Source organism: Salminus brasiliensis, chromosome 4 (genome assembly GCF_030463535.1).
Source record: "Salminus brasiliensis chromosome 4, fSalBra1.hap2, whole genome shotgun sequence".
Classification (NCBI taxonomy): domain Eukaryota; kingdom Metazoa; phylum Chordata; class Actinopteri; order Characiformes; family Bryconidae; genus Salminus; species Salminus brasiliensis.
In genome coordinates this window covers 35,109,967-35,127,843 of record NC_132881.1, presented here as the reverse complement: position 1 = coordinate 35,127,843, position 17,877 = coordinate 35,109,967, and the positions used below count along the sequence as shown (strand labels likewise).

Here is a 17,877-nt window from a genome sequence, read left to right as displayed (position 1 = left end):
AAATGTTTAATACCTATGTTGGTTATATTTTACACTCTTCCAGTTTTTATGTGATGATACCTTAAAGCAGTTCAAGCCTTTATCTACTTTCCTGTTGGATAGGCATCCAGGGAATGCACACAAAAGGAATGCTAGCCTAACTGGATGAAGGAACCTCAGATGTGCCAAAAACGCAGATAGCTAGCTAGCTCACAAAGACGCTTATGAACTAAGATTTAGCTCGCCAGGTTGCTCAGACTCGGAGAGGGTGGAGTCATGTAAGCTTTGTGATTGGTTAGAATATGCTGACAGTGGCCTGATCACTTTAAGGATCACCCATTCTACATTGAGAGGATCGCAATACAGCAGGCGTGTATTAGACCATCTACAGTGCATCGACACACCACACCATATCCCACTCAGTTTCAAAAGGGAGCATGGGTTCCCTTTGATATGGCCAAAAGGCGCATGATGGGTCTGGTGCGATGAGTCTGGTGCGTTGGCTGGTGCTTGTGCAATAAGTGTCCACTGTGCAGATTATAAAGCATTTATTACGTATTCAAACATCCAGGAGGAAAAGCTCAGTAATGCAGTTTCTTGTCCTTTTTCATCCATTCCAGCCAAATTACAGGGATTCGGATCAACTGTGCACATACTGTTTATACTAAACATCAGTGCCTCCGAACTTTAAAATGCAAGCGGGAAAACATCTGAAATAGCCAATGAGGAAGACAAACCCATGTTTTTAAATCGATAAATTTGGTTTTCGATTGTTCGACAATCAAATCATATATTAATGAATTAAACCGAGCTCCTTGACCTGCAGTCCATCTACAAGCGGCAGCAAGCGGCACTGGACCAAGCCCAGGAAGACTGTAAAGGACCTCAGCCATCCAAGCAATGGAAGTTCTCTCTGTTGCGATCAGGGAAGTGCTTTTGAGAGGACGCGAAAGAGTTTCTTCACACAAGCCATTAGGGTTGGCTTTTAGCTTAGCACCCAACTTGCACCCAAAGCTTCTTAGTGTTCTTCAGCTTGCTCTACATAACCACTTCTGGTGCCTCAGTAAGGCTAAAGACAAAACACTAGCCTTCCAGTTCTGTTCTCCTAAAGTCCTGAATTTTGAGGGGTTTTTAAGTAAAGGTCATGGTTCTATGTATGTTTGAAATCTTGAATGGTTTTCTGTCTGGTTCAAGTACAAAATATATAAAAGAGAACAAATATATAAGAATAAAAATAGCAATAGATATACACTAAATGTACACAAAAACAAAAAATAGTGTTTGTCACCAGTCTTAACAGCCACGGTCCTGGGTGAGAGTCCTACCTCTTTAGCTAGCTAACTGCACAACATGCCAACTGGACACAGAGAGGACCCAGAAAAGACAACAACGCTATCAGTGTAACATTTAGGTCATCTTATTTGTTAAAGCTGTATCTTCTTCACTTATCTAAGCATTTCCACTGCTAGTTGTTCTGTGTAGAACTACACAAATGACAAATAAAACTTTGAACTGATTAACCAGACAGGTTCAAGATTCAAGATTTTAAACATACATAGAACCATGACCTTTACTTAAAAACCCCAGAAGAAGTATTTTGAAGCACTGCACAGTCTCCGCATATGAATGAGGCCCATCCTTCTGGTCCAGACAAGTTCTCACAATATAGAGCAGTAAAAATGGGACACATTTGGCTACATCACATTAACGCAACTGTTCAAACATGGAGTCAACGCAACATGTTCTGTCGCCATATGATAAAAATTCTCAACTGACTGTGTCAACAACAACAACAAGAAGTGTCCACTTGGCCATGCAGTACTGAGACGGAGATTCTATTTGTGAGGCTATGCCTAGTAGCTAAATAGCAGGTTCTCTCCAGCATCCAAAGCCCCGGTGCGCTCCGGCAGGCTGCTGCACTGCAGGGAGCTGGTGCAGGCGTACGATGGGAAGGAGCAGACTGTTAGTATCTTGTCTATCACCTGCTGTGTGTCACCAGGCTCCTGTCATTTCCTCCCATTCATTTTTCACAGGCGCTCAACACTTAGATTCACACTCGCCTCCATATACCCCCCCTCCTTACTGTCTTGTTGGAAAGTCAGAAGGAAGACTAAAAGACCGGCACTGGCACTACTAGATACTGGGATCTGTTCATCATCCAACATTTATATAACCCATTTTCCATGCTCCTGAGAATGGGCTGTCAGTAGGTGCTGAAGTTTCATGAACTCCATTTAAAAAGCTCTTACTTTCAAATTTAATCACTGTGTGGCAGACATCAGTTCATCTGGGATGTGGACGGCGTTCCGGGACTGCAATATTTCAGAGGTAATGCAGGAAGCGACTGATGTACAAGAATCAGCAACGAAATTTGTGGAGGCCAACAACTGACTGGCAAGCGAAGGATCACAATGACTCACTCAATTACGACCCGAGAGGGTCATATTTTGACATCTTTGTTATGTTCCTAATTGTCACTTAGAATCCAAATATTTAACTTGTCTCCTTTTCCCCCGGGTAGCTCAGGGACACGTTTTCCAGAAGTGCAGATGCATGGCCAGAGCACAAGTCGCTTCTGCCCTCAAATGAGCAGGAATGGAAGGGCGAATGAGGCAGAGAGTGGGATTGCCCTAAAGGATGACTTCCCATGTAATTGCAGCTCTGTCTTCTGGTCACATCTGTCATCGATTTGGTCTGGGCTCTTCCACAGGCCTGGGCTATAGAGCCTTCTAGAGACATGTAAACACGGCAGCAGAGCTAGCTGAACTGGCCGGGGGGGTAAGAGCGCTAAAGAGGCCACAGAGCCTTTCATGTTGGCCAGGCAGACATCTTTCACATGACTCAGGGGGCATTCGAGAGCAACTGGGACTTCAGGGTCTGAAATGTGCCCTTGAAATGACAGGTGGAACGTTGCGACATGACTGCTAAAAACAATGGGTACAGAGAGTACGTTCTTCCACAAACACAGGGATGCAAACAGAGAGGAATAGAGAGCGGTCATTACGATGAATAGCATTTAACAAAGAACCAAGACACTCCTCATTGTTACAGATAACTAAACAGGAGGGAAATGACTCATTTCCTGGACCCATGTCCTGAGCTCGGAAGAGGAAAAATCCAACACTGATAATAGGATTTGCTGCGAGAGAGGGACACTGAGGAAGGACTGCCTGTGCTATATCAGGAGCTCGTCCTGATGCCAAATGAACAGCTTTGTTAGTGCTCCAGTTATGAGACCCACTAGGGGCCTTGGGTGCTTAGTGAGGTGACGTGTCATGAATACTGAGAAGCTGGCTACAAAGCTCCTCGTCCCGTAGAATAGAGCATTACAGGACCGAGCTGGACCAGCTGCGAGCCATGTCCCTTCAGAAACCCGAGGAAATTTAGGCCATGGCTTTAGCAAGCAAATGACTAATGCTAGAAGGGTTTCCTTTAGCCGGTAGATACTGGGATTTGACTGGAAAAGCTCAGCAAGACAGGCAAATTACAGCATACTACTGCACACTGAGAATGTCAGAATATACTGATTGAAAAACCTGAAGGTCATTGTTTAAAGGTGCTCTGAAATTAAAAAAAGAAAAGTATCTATCCTGGTATAGTTTAATAATTCAAGTTGAGTAAATTTAAGTGACAACCTTAAGTGCAATACCCAGCCAAGTAAAACAGAGAGCTATATTTCAAATTTCAAAACTGTTACGCAACAGTCCTAGACTCCTTATATTCACCCTCTAAATTCAGGACTTTAGGAAAACAGAACTGGAAGGCTAGTGTTTTGTTTTTAGCCTTACTGAGGCACCAGAGGTGAAGCATTGGAAGTGGTTACGCAGAGCGAGCTGAAGAACACTATGAAGCTAGCTGGGTCCTAGTCGGGTGCTAGGCTAAAAGCCAACCCTACCAGACTGCACTACAACCTCTTCAGCTGGCTAGCCGCACAACATGCAAACTGGACACAGAGAAGACCCAGAAAAGACAACAACACTATCAGTGTAATATTTAGGTCATCCTATCTGGTCAAACTCTGCAAGTTAAAAGCTAGGCTAGGCAATAACAGGGTTGTATATAGGCTTGTTAAAAAAAATAAATAAATAAAAAATTTTTTAAAAAAAAGCTCACCCCAACCAAAGTTACATACTTACATTTAAATGTCCCTTTACTGAGTGTTTCCATTGGTTCCTTGATGTATAACTAAATAACAGGTAGCTAATAGCGTGAATGCCCCCATGCAAACTAATGCTAGGTTTACAACTGGAGGAATTTCTATCTGAAGCACCTCTCAAACTGCTAAAAACCCTGACACATTTAAATCAGGTCAGCTGCTGCTATGAAGACACAGGAGGAAAATCATGAAGAACAAAGTAATTATTATTTCAGACTGCTGGGAAATACACAACAGGACATTTCTAGCCCAGCCTCGTCATGTGGTAAGTGTTTTGGTGCAAAAACAAATATATGACCGGAATTCCACCCATTAGTCCGGCAAAATGAATCACTCCCAGACACCATGACCCAGACACTAAAATTTCACAGCGGAAACTATTAAAAATAGTGAAAATAAGAGCTAGCTAAAGCTCATGTGCATGTCCACATGCGTGTGTTTGAGAGAGCGCGCTTCAATTTCCCACCCTTGGGACTTGAGACTCATGCCAATATGTCTCATTCAATCTAAATTCAAATCATTGGGAGGAAGATGACACAAATCAAGCTCAGCCACCTCCCTAGAGCCACTAATGTTAATCAACAAGCATCTCAATGCATACTTATGAGCGACTATCCACTCCGCTCATCTCCCCCGTCGGCTATGGGCGCTTCTCCGGCAGTAAATTAAGCGATATGGAAATCCACGCAGCCAACAGCTTGTGACTATATCCAGCATGTTATCAGTAGTTTAGTCTTTGCCATTGCTGTTCTGTTCGGGAGTGCGAGGGAGGGCCGATTTCTCTCTCTTATTATTATTTAGCCGGATCAGAGTGCAGCCCCACATCGCACTCCGCGGGCTCTGATCTTAAATGACAAAGTGCTTTAATTAAGACTTAGAGCTGCAGTCAATTTGATTCAGGGAGTAGTGAGAATTACAACCACATTACCAGTAACTAAACCCACTGATTGACTCTGGAGGTACTTATACTGAGGGGGGACGAGAGGAGAAAAAAAAAAGAAAGAAAGAAAAAAGACACAGTTTGGGCTCCAATTAAAATAAAAGCTTATCTAATTTCCTAGATCAAGCCATCATTAAAACAGTACAAGCTCCTTTTACGCTCTGAGAACGCCGCCTCTCACTCGCTAAACAAAAGACAGAACCGCTTATTAGCCATATTCATTTAGAAGACTGTCATTTCACAGTGTGCTTTTCCATACGTCCAGGGTAATAAACTACAAGCTAGTTGACAGTCCAGCATCATCGCTAATCTGTTTAGGGGATAAGTGATGGCTTCAAATTTCTGAAGCGTTCGGCAGGAGAGCGAGAGCTGGCTGTTCGCTTACTGTATGGCTGTATGTTTGTTGTGGTCCCCTGCTGCTATACAAGCCTGGCCTATTGCTCCCAACATTGCTCCTGTGCTGTTAAGAGAAGCCCTGACCTGGCCAACGCACGGCAAAAGGTCAAGCGTATTGTACTTCTGAATATGCCTGTGTGTATGCAAATAATCAGTGACATGTTTCTCAGTGTGGGTTTGTTAGTAACAGAAAAGGGGGAAAAAAAGGTCCCTTTTCTGCCATATTCTTCACGCCTCATTGCCTCCTCCTCCTCCAGAATCAGCCCCTTCTTTAGCACGTTAGCGAGAGAGCGAACAAAAGACAGAGTCTATTTATATCTCCCCCCACCAAGCCCTTCTTGGCGGTTGCCTGCAGTTAATCATTATTCATAATGCGGGGGAAGCGTCACCTTCGCTATGTCACGTAACACTAAGTGCTGGAAGGATCTAAGAATTCTGTGTTCATCACCATTTGTCACATCTGAACGCCTGTGTCTATAAATACACACGCACGCACACGCGCGCATGCGTGTGTCACTGACTTTGACCTTTCCACAGCAGCTTCGGGCTTGAATCATCTCCACGGCCTTTGTAACAGTACTATAGCATATTGTGTAGCATAAATGTCACACGCTGGAGCAGAAGGCCTAAATGGCACACTGCACTAACAGTAACCAGTGTCTAATTTCAAGGGCAGACCGAGTGTCGTCCTCATCAATTAATCACGACCTTCAGGAGATACAGTGACGCCCTGCACGGGCGCTTCATTTCCCACCTTTACACACGCACACACACCGCATTGACGCAGCTGTTCTAACTAGTGCTCGTCTAATAGGAAATGAAAACTGTGCCACTGAAACCGTTTTTTTGGCGCTAACCAATAACATCAACCAATTTAGCTCTTATTTCCATCAGTTCACTTTACATAAAATGCGTGAAACATGATATAACCCTGTTTCAATTTGAAGGCATTTGTGTGTGTTTTTTAACCTTGAAGGTCTTTGGGGGTCAAGCTTGTTCTCACTGGGGTCAAGCTTGCCGCTGCAGCCTGTATTGCTATAATAAACATGAGCATTTATATATATTTTTTATCACTATACTGTCAACTGGAACACTACATTTCTCTCATGGTCAAAGGCTAAAGGCGCCTAAGGATGCACTTATCGAGTATTCCAACTATGTGACTTTGCATCATGTGAAAAAATGCTCAGATGCAGATTTTAACAAGGCAATTAAAAAAAATCTGCTGCTTCCCCTTAGATGAAACAGTCGGCCTTGCGTTAGCTTTTAGCTGCTACAAAGGCTCCAGTGTGCTACATAACAGCCTTGGTTCTTGCTTCAGTTGACGGGAAATAGCTTTAAGCTTCTACAAAAGCTCCAGTGCAAACAGGTTTCTGCTTCAGAGTTTGAGCTGGGTTATCAATCGAAAATGAACTGAAACGGAGATTCAGAACCTCTAATCGACATAATCTTGCCCATGTTGATTACTTCAATTTGTTTTCATTCTGTTAATACTTATTAACGTATATATATATATATATATATATATATATATATATATATATATATATATATATATACAGATACATACATACACACACACACACACACACAAAACACATACACATACACACACCACCATGTGTATAGTCATATGACTCGGCACTGTCCAGGAGGCAATATGAAGAAGAACTCAAACACAGAGCAATTCATTAAATAAAATGTTCAATTAATCATGATACTGATTTGAGGTCATACTGCCCTGAACAGTATGGTATGGAGGTATGGAACTGCTTACTTTTCCTTATGAATGCGGGTACAGCGGTGTTTGACGTTGCTGGTTTGTCACTTCACTTCCATGTACCAAACTTTCAGGATCAACGACGGCAGTATAAAAACAGCCTGAAATTTTTTAAAGCAGCATTATGTGAGAATCGTTGTTGAACATTTACAACCCCAGACATAAGTATGTGTTGATAAAATGAAGAATAGTAAAGTGAAGGAAATCACGTGGACTGAGGCGGTAGAGTAACATTACAGGATTTTACACAAATATGACTTGGGTTACTGAGTGTTATGCAGATCTTTGGATGGGTCTCTACAAGCAGCACTAGAGCCTGAAGCAACAGTGACAGACACATATTACAAGCCAGCATAGCAAAGTGATTAAAAAAGCTGCATAGTGTTGCTTTAAGTCTGGCTGGATTTTAAATAATGTTTTTTAATGCCATTTTAACCATAGTGGCGTTTTGGACCTACGGTACCTTCAGGTTAAGAACATTAGCTCACAGTGCTGTGATTATTGTAAGCAACTGGTTAATACTGGTATAAGGCATGTTAACAACATACTTAAATGATCAGGCAAGCCGCTGAGAATGGATTTACAGATTACATAAAATACTCAGAGAGCAGTGGTGGGAATCACTAGCTCTTTCAGAGGAAGAGGTCAGGAGATAAGAGAAGGGTTTTCTGATAAAGCAGAGCTCGGAGAGAGAGTGGGGTCCCTGCTGCGAGGCCTCTGAACTGATCCCACTCCAGATTACGGCTGGAGGAATCTCCACTGTGCTCACTCACATGCAAAGTCAACAGTGGTGAAATATTAGCTACGATAGCGGACACGTGTTCCGGTCACAGATTGGCCTGTCCACCCAGACACAGCACAAAGGGAGAAAAGGTTACTCCCCTCCTTACTACTGGAGTTAATGAGGGCCTGAGGGGGTGAAGAGAAAACAACAAGCAACTGGGTAAAAAAGGAAGGGGAGGGGCACACGAGAGCGCGTGCGAGAGAGATAGCTAGCTAGATAAAGAAAATGAAAGAGTGAAGGGCAGAGAAAGAGAGATAGAGACACAGATACACAGACGAGAGAGAGAGATAGAGCGCAAGAGATGGAGAGATAAAGAGACAGAGAGAGAAGAACGTAATTTCACTGGAAGTTTCTGTTAAAGCTGACACAAGTGTTCTGGGTGTAACCTGTAACTGGCCGGGCCTCTTGCAGGCTGCACTCCTTCCTGTTAGACACGGAAATGAACGCCGCTCCATTGCTCTCCTGGAATGCAAAGGTGTGGACGGAGGCACTGGCATGTCTGCAAAGTCCACCCCCACCCTCCCTTCCTTCACTTTTCAAGGGGCTTAATCGTCTGTGACCCTTGCCCTCCTCAGGATGGAAATAAACAGTTCTCGGTAACCCAGCTGTCCGAAAACCAGCAGTGGCTTTTTAATGGTAACGTTCAATTAACCTTGTGTCCGAGGAGTGGAGAAACGTGCCTAACAACAGGACTGGACTCTAGCCTCACGCAGCAAAGCACATCCTTCACACTACCTGCAGCAATGCCGCCGTCATTAATCAGCCAGCGCACTTCACTTTAGCTACAAAAGCCTTCATTAAATCTGCACTTGGAGGAAATCCAGCCACAGCAGCACAACACAGAGGAGTTTCACATATACACACACACACTTTCTAATAGTGCTGTCTGAAATTCTATCAGACAGCTAGATATCAAGGCAATTTCTAACTTTCTCTGGTGTGCAGGACCGTATATAGGACACAGATGTTGTTGCTATCCACCACAGAGTTTAGGGTTCCCTGCTATGCCTCTTGTTTATAGGATCTCAAGAGCCAAATAGACTTCAGAGCTTTGAGAATTTCCCCAGTTTTCCGTAGAAATTTCCGTTCTCGCCCCAGCTACATCTAATACATGTGTAACATTTGCCGTTTCTCTCCCCTTTAGCTGGCAATGGCTCTGCACCGAGAGGGGAAAAAAGATATAAACTATCTATCAAATGAGAGGTCGGTTGGACACTGAGCTTTATTCAAGAGAGAGCGCAAAAAAAAAAGAAGCAGAGTCGAACATGAGGTCATGGAACGTTTTGGTCTTCGAGTTTGATGTCTGGTTACAGGCACCAACTTTTCCCCAATTTAAGTTTCCGTGAAAAAATATGAACTGGGAAAGGCCTTTGTGTGCTGAAGACAGCTAAGTGATTTTCTGCGTAGAGGAGTTCCAACTACACAGTGCACATGTGTTTCTAATAAAATAGTCCAGCTCCAGTCCAAGGTTGGGCCCCCTCACCACTCCTGAAAAGAATCTGCAAAGGAGACCTGGGCCAACGATGGCTAGAAAAAGGAGGAGAAGAGAGCAGAAGTGGTCGAGAGCAGAAAGGCTGCAGGAACAAAGACATCCCTGTAGGCAGTCTGTAAAAACGGACTCCAGGCTGCCTGTCTAGGTGCTGCAGATCTCCGCACTGACCTCAGAAATGCTGCAGAGATGCTGCGTTATTAAGGCGAGCGACAGGCTGAATTAATCTGGCATGTACTATGCAGTGGGAGTCAGATGTTTTTCTCAACAACTTACTAGTCTAAACATTCCCAGAATGTTTTAATTACACAAGCTCCATGCACGCCGGCCTTTGCATCCAGAATGAGTTACACCGAACGCTGAGCCTTCAAAAGCCATCTAAAGAGAAATGTAAAAAGGAATAAAAACACTGCTGTTATCTGGTTTTACAAGTCTAAACAGAACTGCACTGAAAACATCATTATGTTCAAACTCTATTATATGACGATGCAACAAGGGCTCTCATATGGCACCACAGCTGCTGCACCAACTTTCACCACTTTGAGTTTTTAAACATTGTCAGAGCAATGCTACATGACTGTTACACATGTTCCTCATTTGGTAATGAGCAAATACTGGAAGACAATTCCTTCAATTTAAATGCTATTCCAACAACAACTGAAATGCAGATAATTCTAGTTCTCCTCAGTAGGACATACACCCTTACTAATAATAATAATACTGGCTAAGGCTTTCTTTTGCTCTTGAAACAGCTTCGGTTTTTGTGGCATGGATCCTACAAAATTTTGGCAATATTCGTTTGAGATCCTGGTCCATGTAGACATGACATTTTTTAGATTTTTTTTGACGGGGCTGTGATGCTCCATTCTACCCAATCGCAAAGCTGTTCTACTGCATTCAGATCTGATGATTGGGAAGACACATATTTAGCAAAACCAGTTTGAGATGACTTTTGCTTTTAGACAAGGTGCATCGTCAAGTTTAAAGTAGCCATTAAAAGATGGGATAACTGAGGCCACGAATGGATGGACATGGTCAGCAACAATCCTCGAATAGACTGCCATTCAAGCCCTGATTGAGTGGTGTTAACGTGCCTAAAGCGCGCCAAGAAAACACTGTTGACACAAGCTAGGTGGGGTCCTTGGAGTCATGCTGTTGGTGATGAATTCGGACCCTGCCATCTGTGTCGCTTCCTGAACATCAAAATCCACCAGACTAAGGTTAAGTTTCTTCAGTCTTCAACTATCCAGTACAGAGTCTGCGCAGACAGCTGTTCTTTCTGTTCTTGGCTGACAGAAGTTGAACCTTGCGTGGTCTTCTGCTGTTTTGCGTTCTGGAATGCCTTTCTGCTCATCACAGTTATATAGAGTGGTTCTCTGAGTTACTGTAGCCTTCCTGTCAGCTCGAACCAGTCTGACCCTTCTCTGTCGATATTTCACTGGACCACTGCTCTTTAGATGCTTTTTATTCTTTATTGCTCCTTTCTGATTAAACTCCAGAGACTATGGTGTTGAAATTCCTGGAGATTAGCAGATCAACCCGACAGCCAGACACAATCAATCCTGCTGCTCTCAAAATCACTGAGATTGCACTTTTTCTTCATTCTGATGCTTGATGTGAACATTATCTAATCAGCCAATCATGTGCCAGCTTCAGGTAATGGTGCGAATGAGTAGGTGATTGTCCAAATGCACCTCTGGAGGTGACAGGCAAACCAAAATACAGATTTGAAGTAAATGGCTCAAAGGTAATACAACTGTGTAGCGTTAAGACTGGCCCCTGCTCTTCACATCACTTGCACAATAGGTTCTTCATCTTCTACAGATTAAGAACATGATCTCAGAACCTCATTTAAGCCCAATAATAATAATAATAATAAGAAGAAGATGTAATGAGAAATATTACTACTGACATTAGATGAAATCTAGTCGTAGACTTAGACACTTGACAACTGACCTGTAAAAGCTTTAAAAGTAAATACTGCATTCATCATTCACCTAATAAAAGTACTATACATTGCTGCTTTGAGTAATAACCAGGGTAAAACTTAAAGCCTCCCTCTCACCTAAAACACCCCCCACCCAAGTAACATTCACACACTCCTTTACTCATCTTAAAAAACACTTGCTGTTAATCATGTTCATCTAGAAGCTCTTCCATTACATGCCATGTACTTGAACAACTGAATTTCTTTTTTCCAGAATGTAGCTGTTCTTCATGAGAAATAAGAACATTCATAGCTATCTTTATGATTAATGCTCATAATGGTGTGCTGGTACGAGACGACTTCAGATTGCCCAATGTTAGAAAGTTAGCACAGTCTTTAACATAGTCTGGCAGACCGAGTGTATGAAAACACTGAGTCACGCTTTAACGAGGCGAAAGACCATAATAATGCATCTCTTCCAGTGTCTCAATCTCAGCTCACTGCCGGATCTTCCAATGAATGGGTAACAGCATTTCTGGGCCACCTGATCGAGTTTGTTGCTACTACATCCATATTTTCTCCAAGGGCCATGTTATTGTACAATTAGTGTGGTTGGTTCCATGGTCACTGAATCTTGATGCATTGACAAACATAGGCAACACTAAAAGCTACCACAACCAAGCAAAACTGAATCTGTATGTATGTATGTGATGTTGCTCTTGTCATGTTGGATCATTTGTGATCGTTTGTGTGGGGCTATTTAATATTAAGCTCAGGTTCTTACCACATGACCGGTACTGCCTGCAAAAAAGTCAAGGTCAAAACAACCTTGTGGTCTCTGGCATCTTTGAGGTCCACAGATTGTATCCAGTCAGATGTTCTGCACAATTCATCACCTTCTACCTCATCATTGGTCAGTTTCTGAACATAGGACAACTGTGGACAAGCTATTATTTGGGTGGCAAGCCATTCTCACCAATACAGCGACAGGGACATGGTAGTTAGCGTTTTAGACACCACAGCATTACTGTGACCTTTAGAGTGATCAACCAGCCAAGGGTCCTCCTTGGGTCAGAAATTGATGACTGACACAAGGCCAGAAGATGGCAAACCCATCATAAAGTGTTTCTAATAAAGCGGTCAGTGGATTTCTTGCACCTTTAAGTGAGTAACTCACTTACTGTCTGTACCAACTGATCTTTCTGGTACCAACCATCGTCGCTCCCCTTCCTCTCTCAAACTTTTTAACGTCCGAAGGGCCACAGCAGGGGTCTGTAGCGGCACTTCCTGTGCAACGGAGCTCAGGGCTGGATCACAAGCCAGAAGACTAGTTGGCCAACATGTGTATATAGTGGGGTGGAGTGTCCAGGCTTTGATGTGCAGGGCTCTGGAGCAGCGCTGGCTTCGTACTCTGTGCAGTACTGCTAAAAGAGAATGAGAGATCGCTTCTCCTAGCAGGTGAGAGCCTTCATCTGCGCTGGCCCTCAGGGGCATGGGGGTGTACGTCAGAAGAGACCATACGCCTCTCTCAAACACACACACTCACCGATTCAGACACATCAAAGAGCCATCCAGAGAGGCTTAAAGCTCAGCCATTAATAGAATTCAAATGACATCCATAGCTTTTCTAAGGCAAGTGCAGCAGGGAAGGAGCGTGGGTACAGGATGAAATGATTTAACAGCAAGTCTTTGGGGAGAGTGCTTCCTGTGTGCTCCTCTACGGAGATCTTTACCGAGGACGAGAGCAAACGAGGGGATTAAAATGACAGTGAAGAAAGGGGTAAAGGTCCGAATTCACAGCTATAGATAGAGTAGGCTGGCATACTGACTGTATATTACCAAGCTCAGGTATTTAACTGCAGTATTGTCCAGCATTATTAGCCAACATGGCCTTACTAAATTAAAGCCAAAAGATCTGGATTCTGTGAACTTTATATGGGCTCCAAAATCAGTTAAAACTGTAGAATTTGCTCCTACTCCATTGATAAGGACACATGTTTTTCACCAAGCATATTGCTTTTGTCTTTAACTAAATAGTTTTATATATTCTGGCTTATCCATGTGGTCATGAGCAAACTTAACATGAGTAGCCGTGATCTTTTTGGAGTGTAGTGGCTTCTTCTTTGCCATGCTGCCTTGTACATCATTTTTGTTCAGGGTTGGTTAGAACATTATTCACCGTGCTCTGGGAGTGATTTTTGCTGGATGGCAAAGGTTTCTTGGGGCAAACTCAGCACCACTGTTACTTTCTCATCTGTATATCATCTGCTTCACTGTGCCACACTTGGTATTGTAACCTTTCCCAGCCTAGGTGAGCTTTGATGATTATTTTTCTGTGGTTTCGGTTGTTCTCTTACATAAAACCAATGTGGTTAAGATAGCCAGGACCCAAGTCTTTGTTCTAAAAAGACAGGAGGGCCTGCTGAACTCACTTATGATTGCCATCTTTCAGACAGAAACATCCGACATCTGATTTAACATCCATTTCAATCAAGTTCTACTTTGCAGACTATATTATATACCATTTGTTTAGTTGGGTTCTCCTGATTATCTAGTTTTGGGGATTAGATGAAGATCAGGTCACTTTTTTATGGCTACATTTACTGATCAATACTTCTATGATCTATGACTTTATGGTGTCTAAATGTGTGCTTATTTATTGTTCATGGTATTGGAGCAATGAGGCTAATGTAGCAAATGAGTAATGGACGCTTGGCCAAAGCACATGCCTAATCTCATCCCACACTGCCACCCACAAAGCAGGTTAAAGTGCTTACGCAGTTTCTGACACTAGAAAACCTGTTGTACAGAAAAAATGGAGGCATCAGGATAGCCGCTGCTACTGTTTTAATGTCGGCAAAATACATTTGCACACGGCCATTTAACATGGTCATGCTAACAAAGGTTCTTTGAGTTGAGCCGAGAGAGGAAAGAACAGCTGATGTAGAGAGTGAAAACTCTGCCTGTGCGATGATGAGCCGGCCTTGTTTAAGTCTTCCAGCCACCTATCTTGGCCAGGTAGCAGGAGCGGAACGCTCTCCCTCCCACACCTGCCTGGCGCTGCCGGAAGGCAAGAGCAGACTGCGATTGGAACACCTCATCTCCACCCGGGTGCTTTGATGTGCGCTCAGAAGGCAGCGCGTGTCATTGCGTTTGAAAGCCCTCGTTTTTTTTACGCGACACCGACACACAGGTTGCTCCGCTGCTGGCGTTCCAGGTGCTGCCATGTGTTAATCTCGGAGGCCCGGGTTTCGCGTCACGCTGCCTCTCACTTGCTTTGAAGAACTGTGCTCGGCTGTCTGATTAAAACCGGCGCTTAACATCCCACACATCGGCACAGGGCCTCCGCCGCACCGGCAGCTTCAAATGGGTGCCGTTTTAACGGCAGCGTTGCGCTAATCAGCCGTGATGACAGGTGAGGAACTCTGTCAGGCAGGACAGGCATAATCACAAGGGTGCTCGCTCAGAATCCACTTAAGCACATGGAACTCTGGAAAACGTCCAGAGCGAGAGCGGCCTAACACGAAGAATCTTGGGTTGGTTCTGAGAGAGAGCTTACTCCGGTCGGAACAAAAACGTAGTAGGGATCGGAGCAACGGAGTAGTAAAATCGCAGTTGCATTCCCTGGCGAATGCTCAAACGATGACCCAACAGGCTTGCCTCATATCATACTGCATCAGTGTTCTGGGGATGAGTCGCACACAGTGTGCGAATGGCTTTGCACTGCAATTCATCATCGGGTCTGGATCCAAGTCGGCGTCCGGAATTCCGCAGGGGAGTTGAACTAATCAGTGAGGACTCCCCCATCCAGTGTCTCTTCAAATGAAACACTGAGTATTTCATCTTAGGGAAGAGCTTACTTCGCAGCTCCTCAGCCAACTGGAATAACGTGCACACTGAGGAATGGTGGTCTCTCGCAATAGAGAACGAAAGGCAGCCGAACCAAGCCCTGAGGGCACCCAGCCTCCTTGCACACGTTGCTCACCCCCGTTGGGATAGGACAGCACTGATGGGCCACGAGGGACATGGAATCATTTCAGTCATTACTCTTAAAAAGCCTTCATGTAGAGATGAGCTCACTTAAGGCATGCAATGCTTCGAGCTGAGAAAAAGCGAGAGCGTGCACCCTGACTTATCACGGCCTTCGCAGCTAAAGCGATGGTTTCACTGCGCTGCGTTTTAAAAGGTGCCAGTTAGTATACAGCTACACCTACACCTCAAAATCAATTTGTCATGAACTTGAATACTCTAATAGGTTCCATCAAAACATCTCTGGGAAACGCTTCATCATACAGAGCTTCTATGCAAAGGAAAACGGCTTGTCATTCCTGACAGCTCTATACCAGTAATCGCCAACCACACATATTGCCTCAATAAGTTAATCTTTATATATTGCCTTTGACTTTTCAGCCTGTGCAGTCAAGCCAGCATGGCTGTGGGCTTTGGCGCTTGTCTTTCTGCTTTATTTGAAGGACTGTGGTCTGCTTAGACCACAGCTTTGCGAAGGTTTAGCATAATAATGCAAGTAGACAGCATGTTTGAGTTGGAATGGTGCGTGCAGAAGTCAGAGTTCCTGTAGAGCATGGAAGACAAACCTGGGCAACTTTCACAGAGTTCTGGGTGGCGCCGCCGGCATGGTACTCCACTTTGAATTTCTTGACTATCTCGTCAAACCTAAAGCATGAAAAGAGAGAAGGGGATAGGGGAGGGAGGGGGGGTGGATGGGGAGAAAGAGGATTTGCTTAAAATTTGCCCACACCGCAAAATGGAAGCATATACAAAACTATGCAGAGATTAATTGTAAAAAGATCTGAGACACAGATGAATGTTTCGTTTTCGCACAGGCCCTGTCCATCCAGAGCGTCTTTGTGAAACCACAATATCAACCAGTCGAGATGCACTGAGAACAGGAAACCTCAGACATTGTAAACAGGAAATAGAGGACTTGTAGCCTTGTGCCGGAGGGCAGCAAGCCATCTAAAAATGTGCATATGTACTGTACTTTTGCAAGCACGGTGCACACACACACACACACACACACACACACACACACACACACACACACACACACACACACACACGATGTGCTATCTGGGCATCATTACGGCGATGCAAATCTAATCATCAGGGTGAAGTGACCTCACGGCCTTGGCCTGTGCATAATGTACACACATACGCTCCCCACTGATTAGCACAATAAACGCACGTCCCTTGCAGTGCTTACCCCCTAATCTGTACCTCTGTCATGTTCAGACAAAGCGCGCGCTTGTGGACACGTCAACCGTGCAGAAAACGTGCGAGGCGTCACAGAAGGCCCTGACCCTCGCTACGAACTCTGACAAGGCCGGGAACACGCCGTCCACCAGTGAAACAACAGAAAGCTGAGTGCCCGCCTGAAAACGGAGCCGACTGCACACAGTGATTCATGAGAAGCTTATCAGGTTCCATTAGCACAGAGTGGCCTTTGGGCTGTGAATGGGCCACCCCTGGCCTCACAGCACTTCCTCTCTTGGAACAGGGGCAGTTCTCCCTCTGATCTGTCACTCCTCCAGCAACACTGTCAGGGAGGAAAAGGCCGTCAAGCAACACTTCATAGTCAGGCAAGTGGTGGTGGTGGTGGGGGGGTGCTTTGCAGGAAGCGAGCAGTAGGGGGGCTGCTTTAGCGAGGAGAGATCGCAAATAACTACACATTTAAGTACTTCCTTCAGCAACGTGGACGCTGCACACACTTGGCAACAAAAGGCTCGGACTGGAGAAGCTCCGGCATGTCGAGGCGCTTAGAGATGCTGCCCAACAACAAATGTGCAGGCTTTGAAGCTTTTGTAAACGGAGGAGTGACACCTTCTGGGCACAACTATCACGTGGCACATCCTCGTGTGACTGTGTTGGGGGAAATTACAGAGGGCCTTTTTTTTTATAATATTATAAAAATACAATTGCAGTATCTAATAATTATAATACCTAATTGGGGCATGTAAACAATGGTACCCGCTGTCACTCCTTAAACCATCCACTTCATTAATAGCAGCCTTAATATCACAGTACAGGACAGTCCCCTCTTGATGGGGTAAGAGCAGTAAGGAGGCTGAGAGCGCCCCCTGTCTCATCAGGGCAGAGGATCAGGGCTCTTCAAAGCGTGGGAACAGAACACACACACTTCCTCGGCCCAAAGAAAAAACACTAACCAGTTTGACCACAGTGCGTGGGACTGAACTGAGCTACAGTCAAACCACACACACACACACACACACACACACACACACACACACACACACACACACACACACACACAAAGCCTGTTGCACTTCGTACTCTGCGTTCAACTGGAGATCACATGTCAGCACTGGCACCGGGCTGAAGTGAGTCAGAAGTGTGAACATTAGATGTGAGACCTGAGTGCAAACACACATACACACTTTACACACA

General features: G+C 44.4%; 1 protein-coding gene across 2 annotated transcripts in view; it reads right to left on the bottom strand.

Moving 5' to 3' along the window:
• Positions 1 to 17,877, bottom strand: part of adka (adenosine kinase a) — a 172,054-nt gene that overhangs the window by 117,890 nt on the left and 36,287 nt on the right. For both annotated transcript variants that reach the window (XM_072678182.1, XM_072678183.1), the window contains exon 4: positions 16,047 to 16,125. In XM_072678182.1, the coding sequence (XP_072534283.1) occupies positions 16,047 to 16,125 (79 nt within the window). The remainder of the gene's footprint in view (positions 1 to 16,046; positions 16,126 to 17,877) is intronic.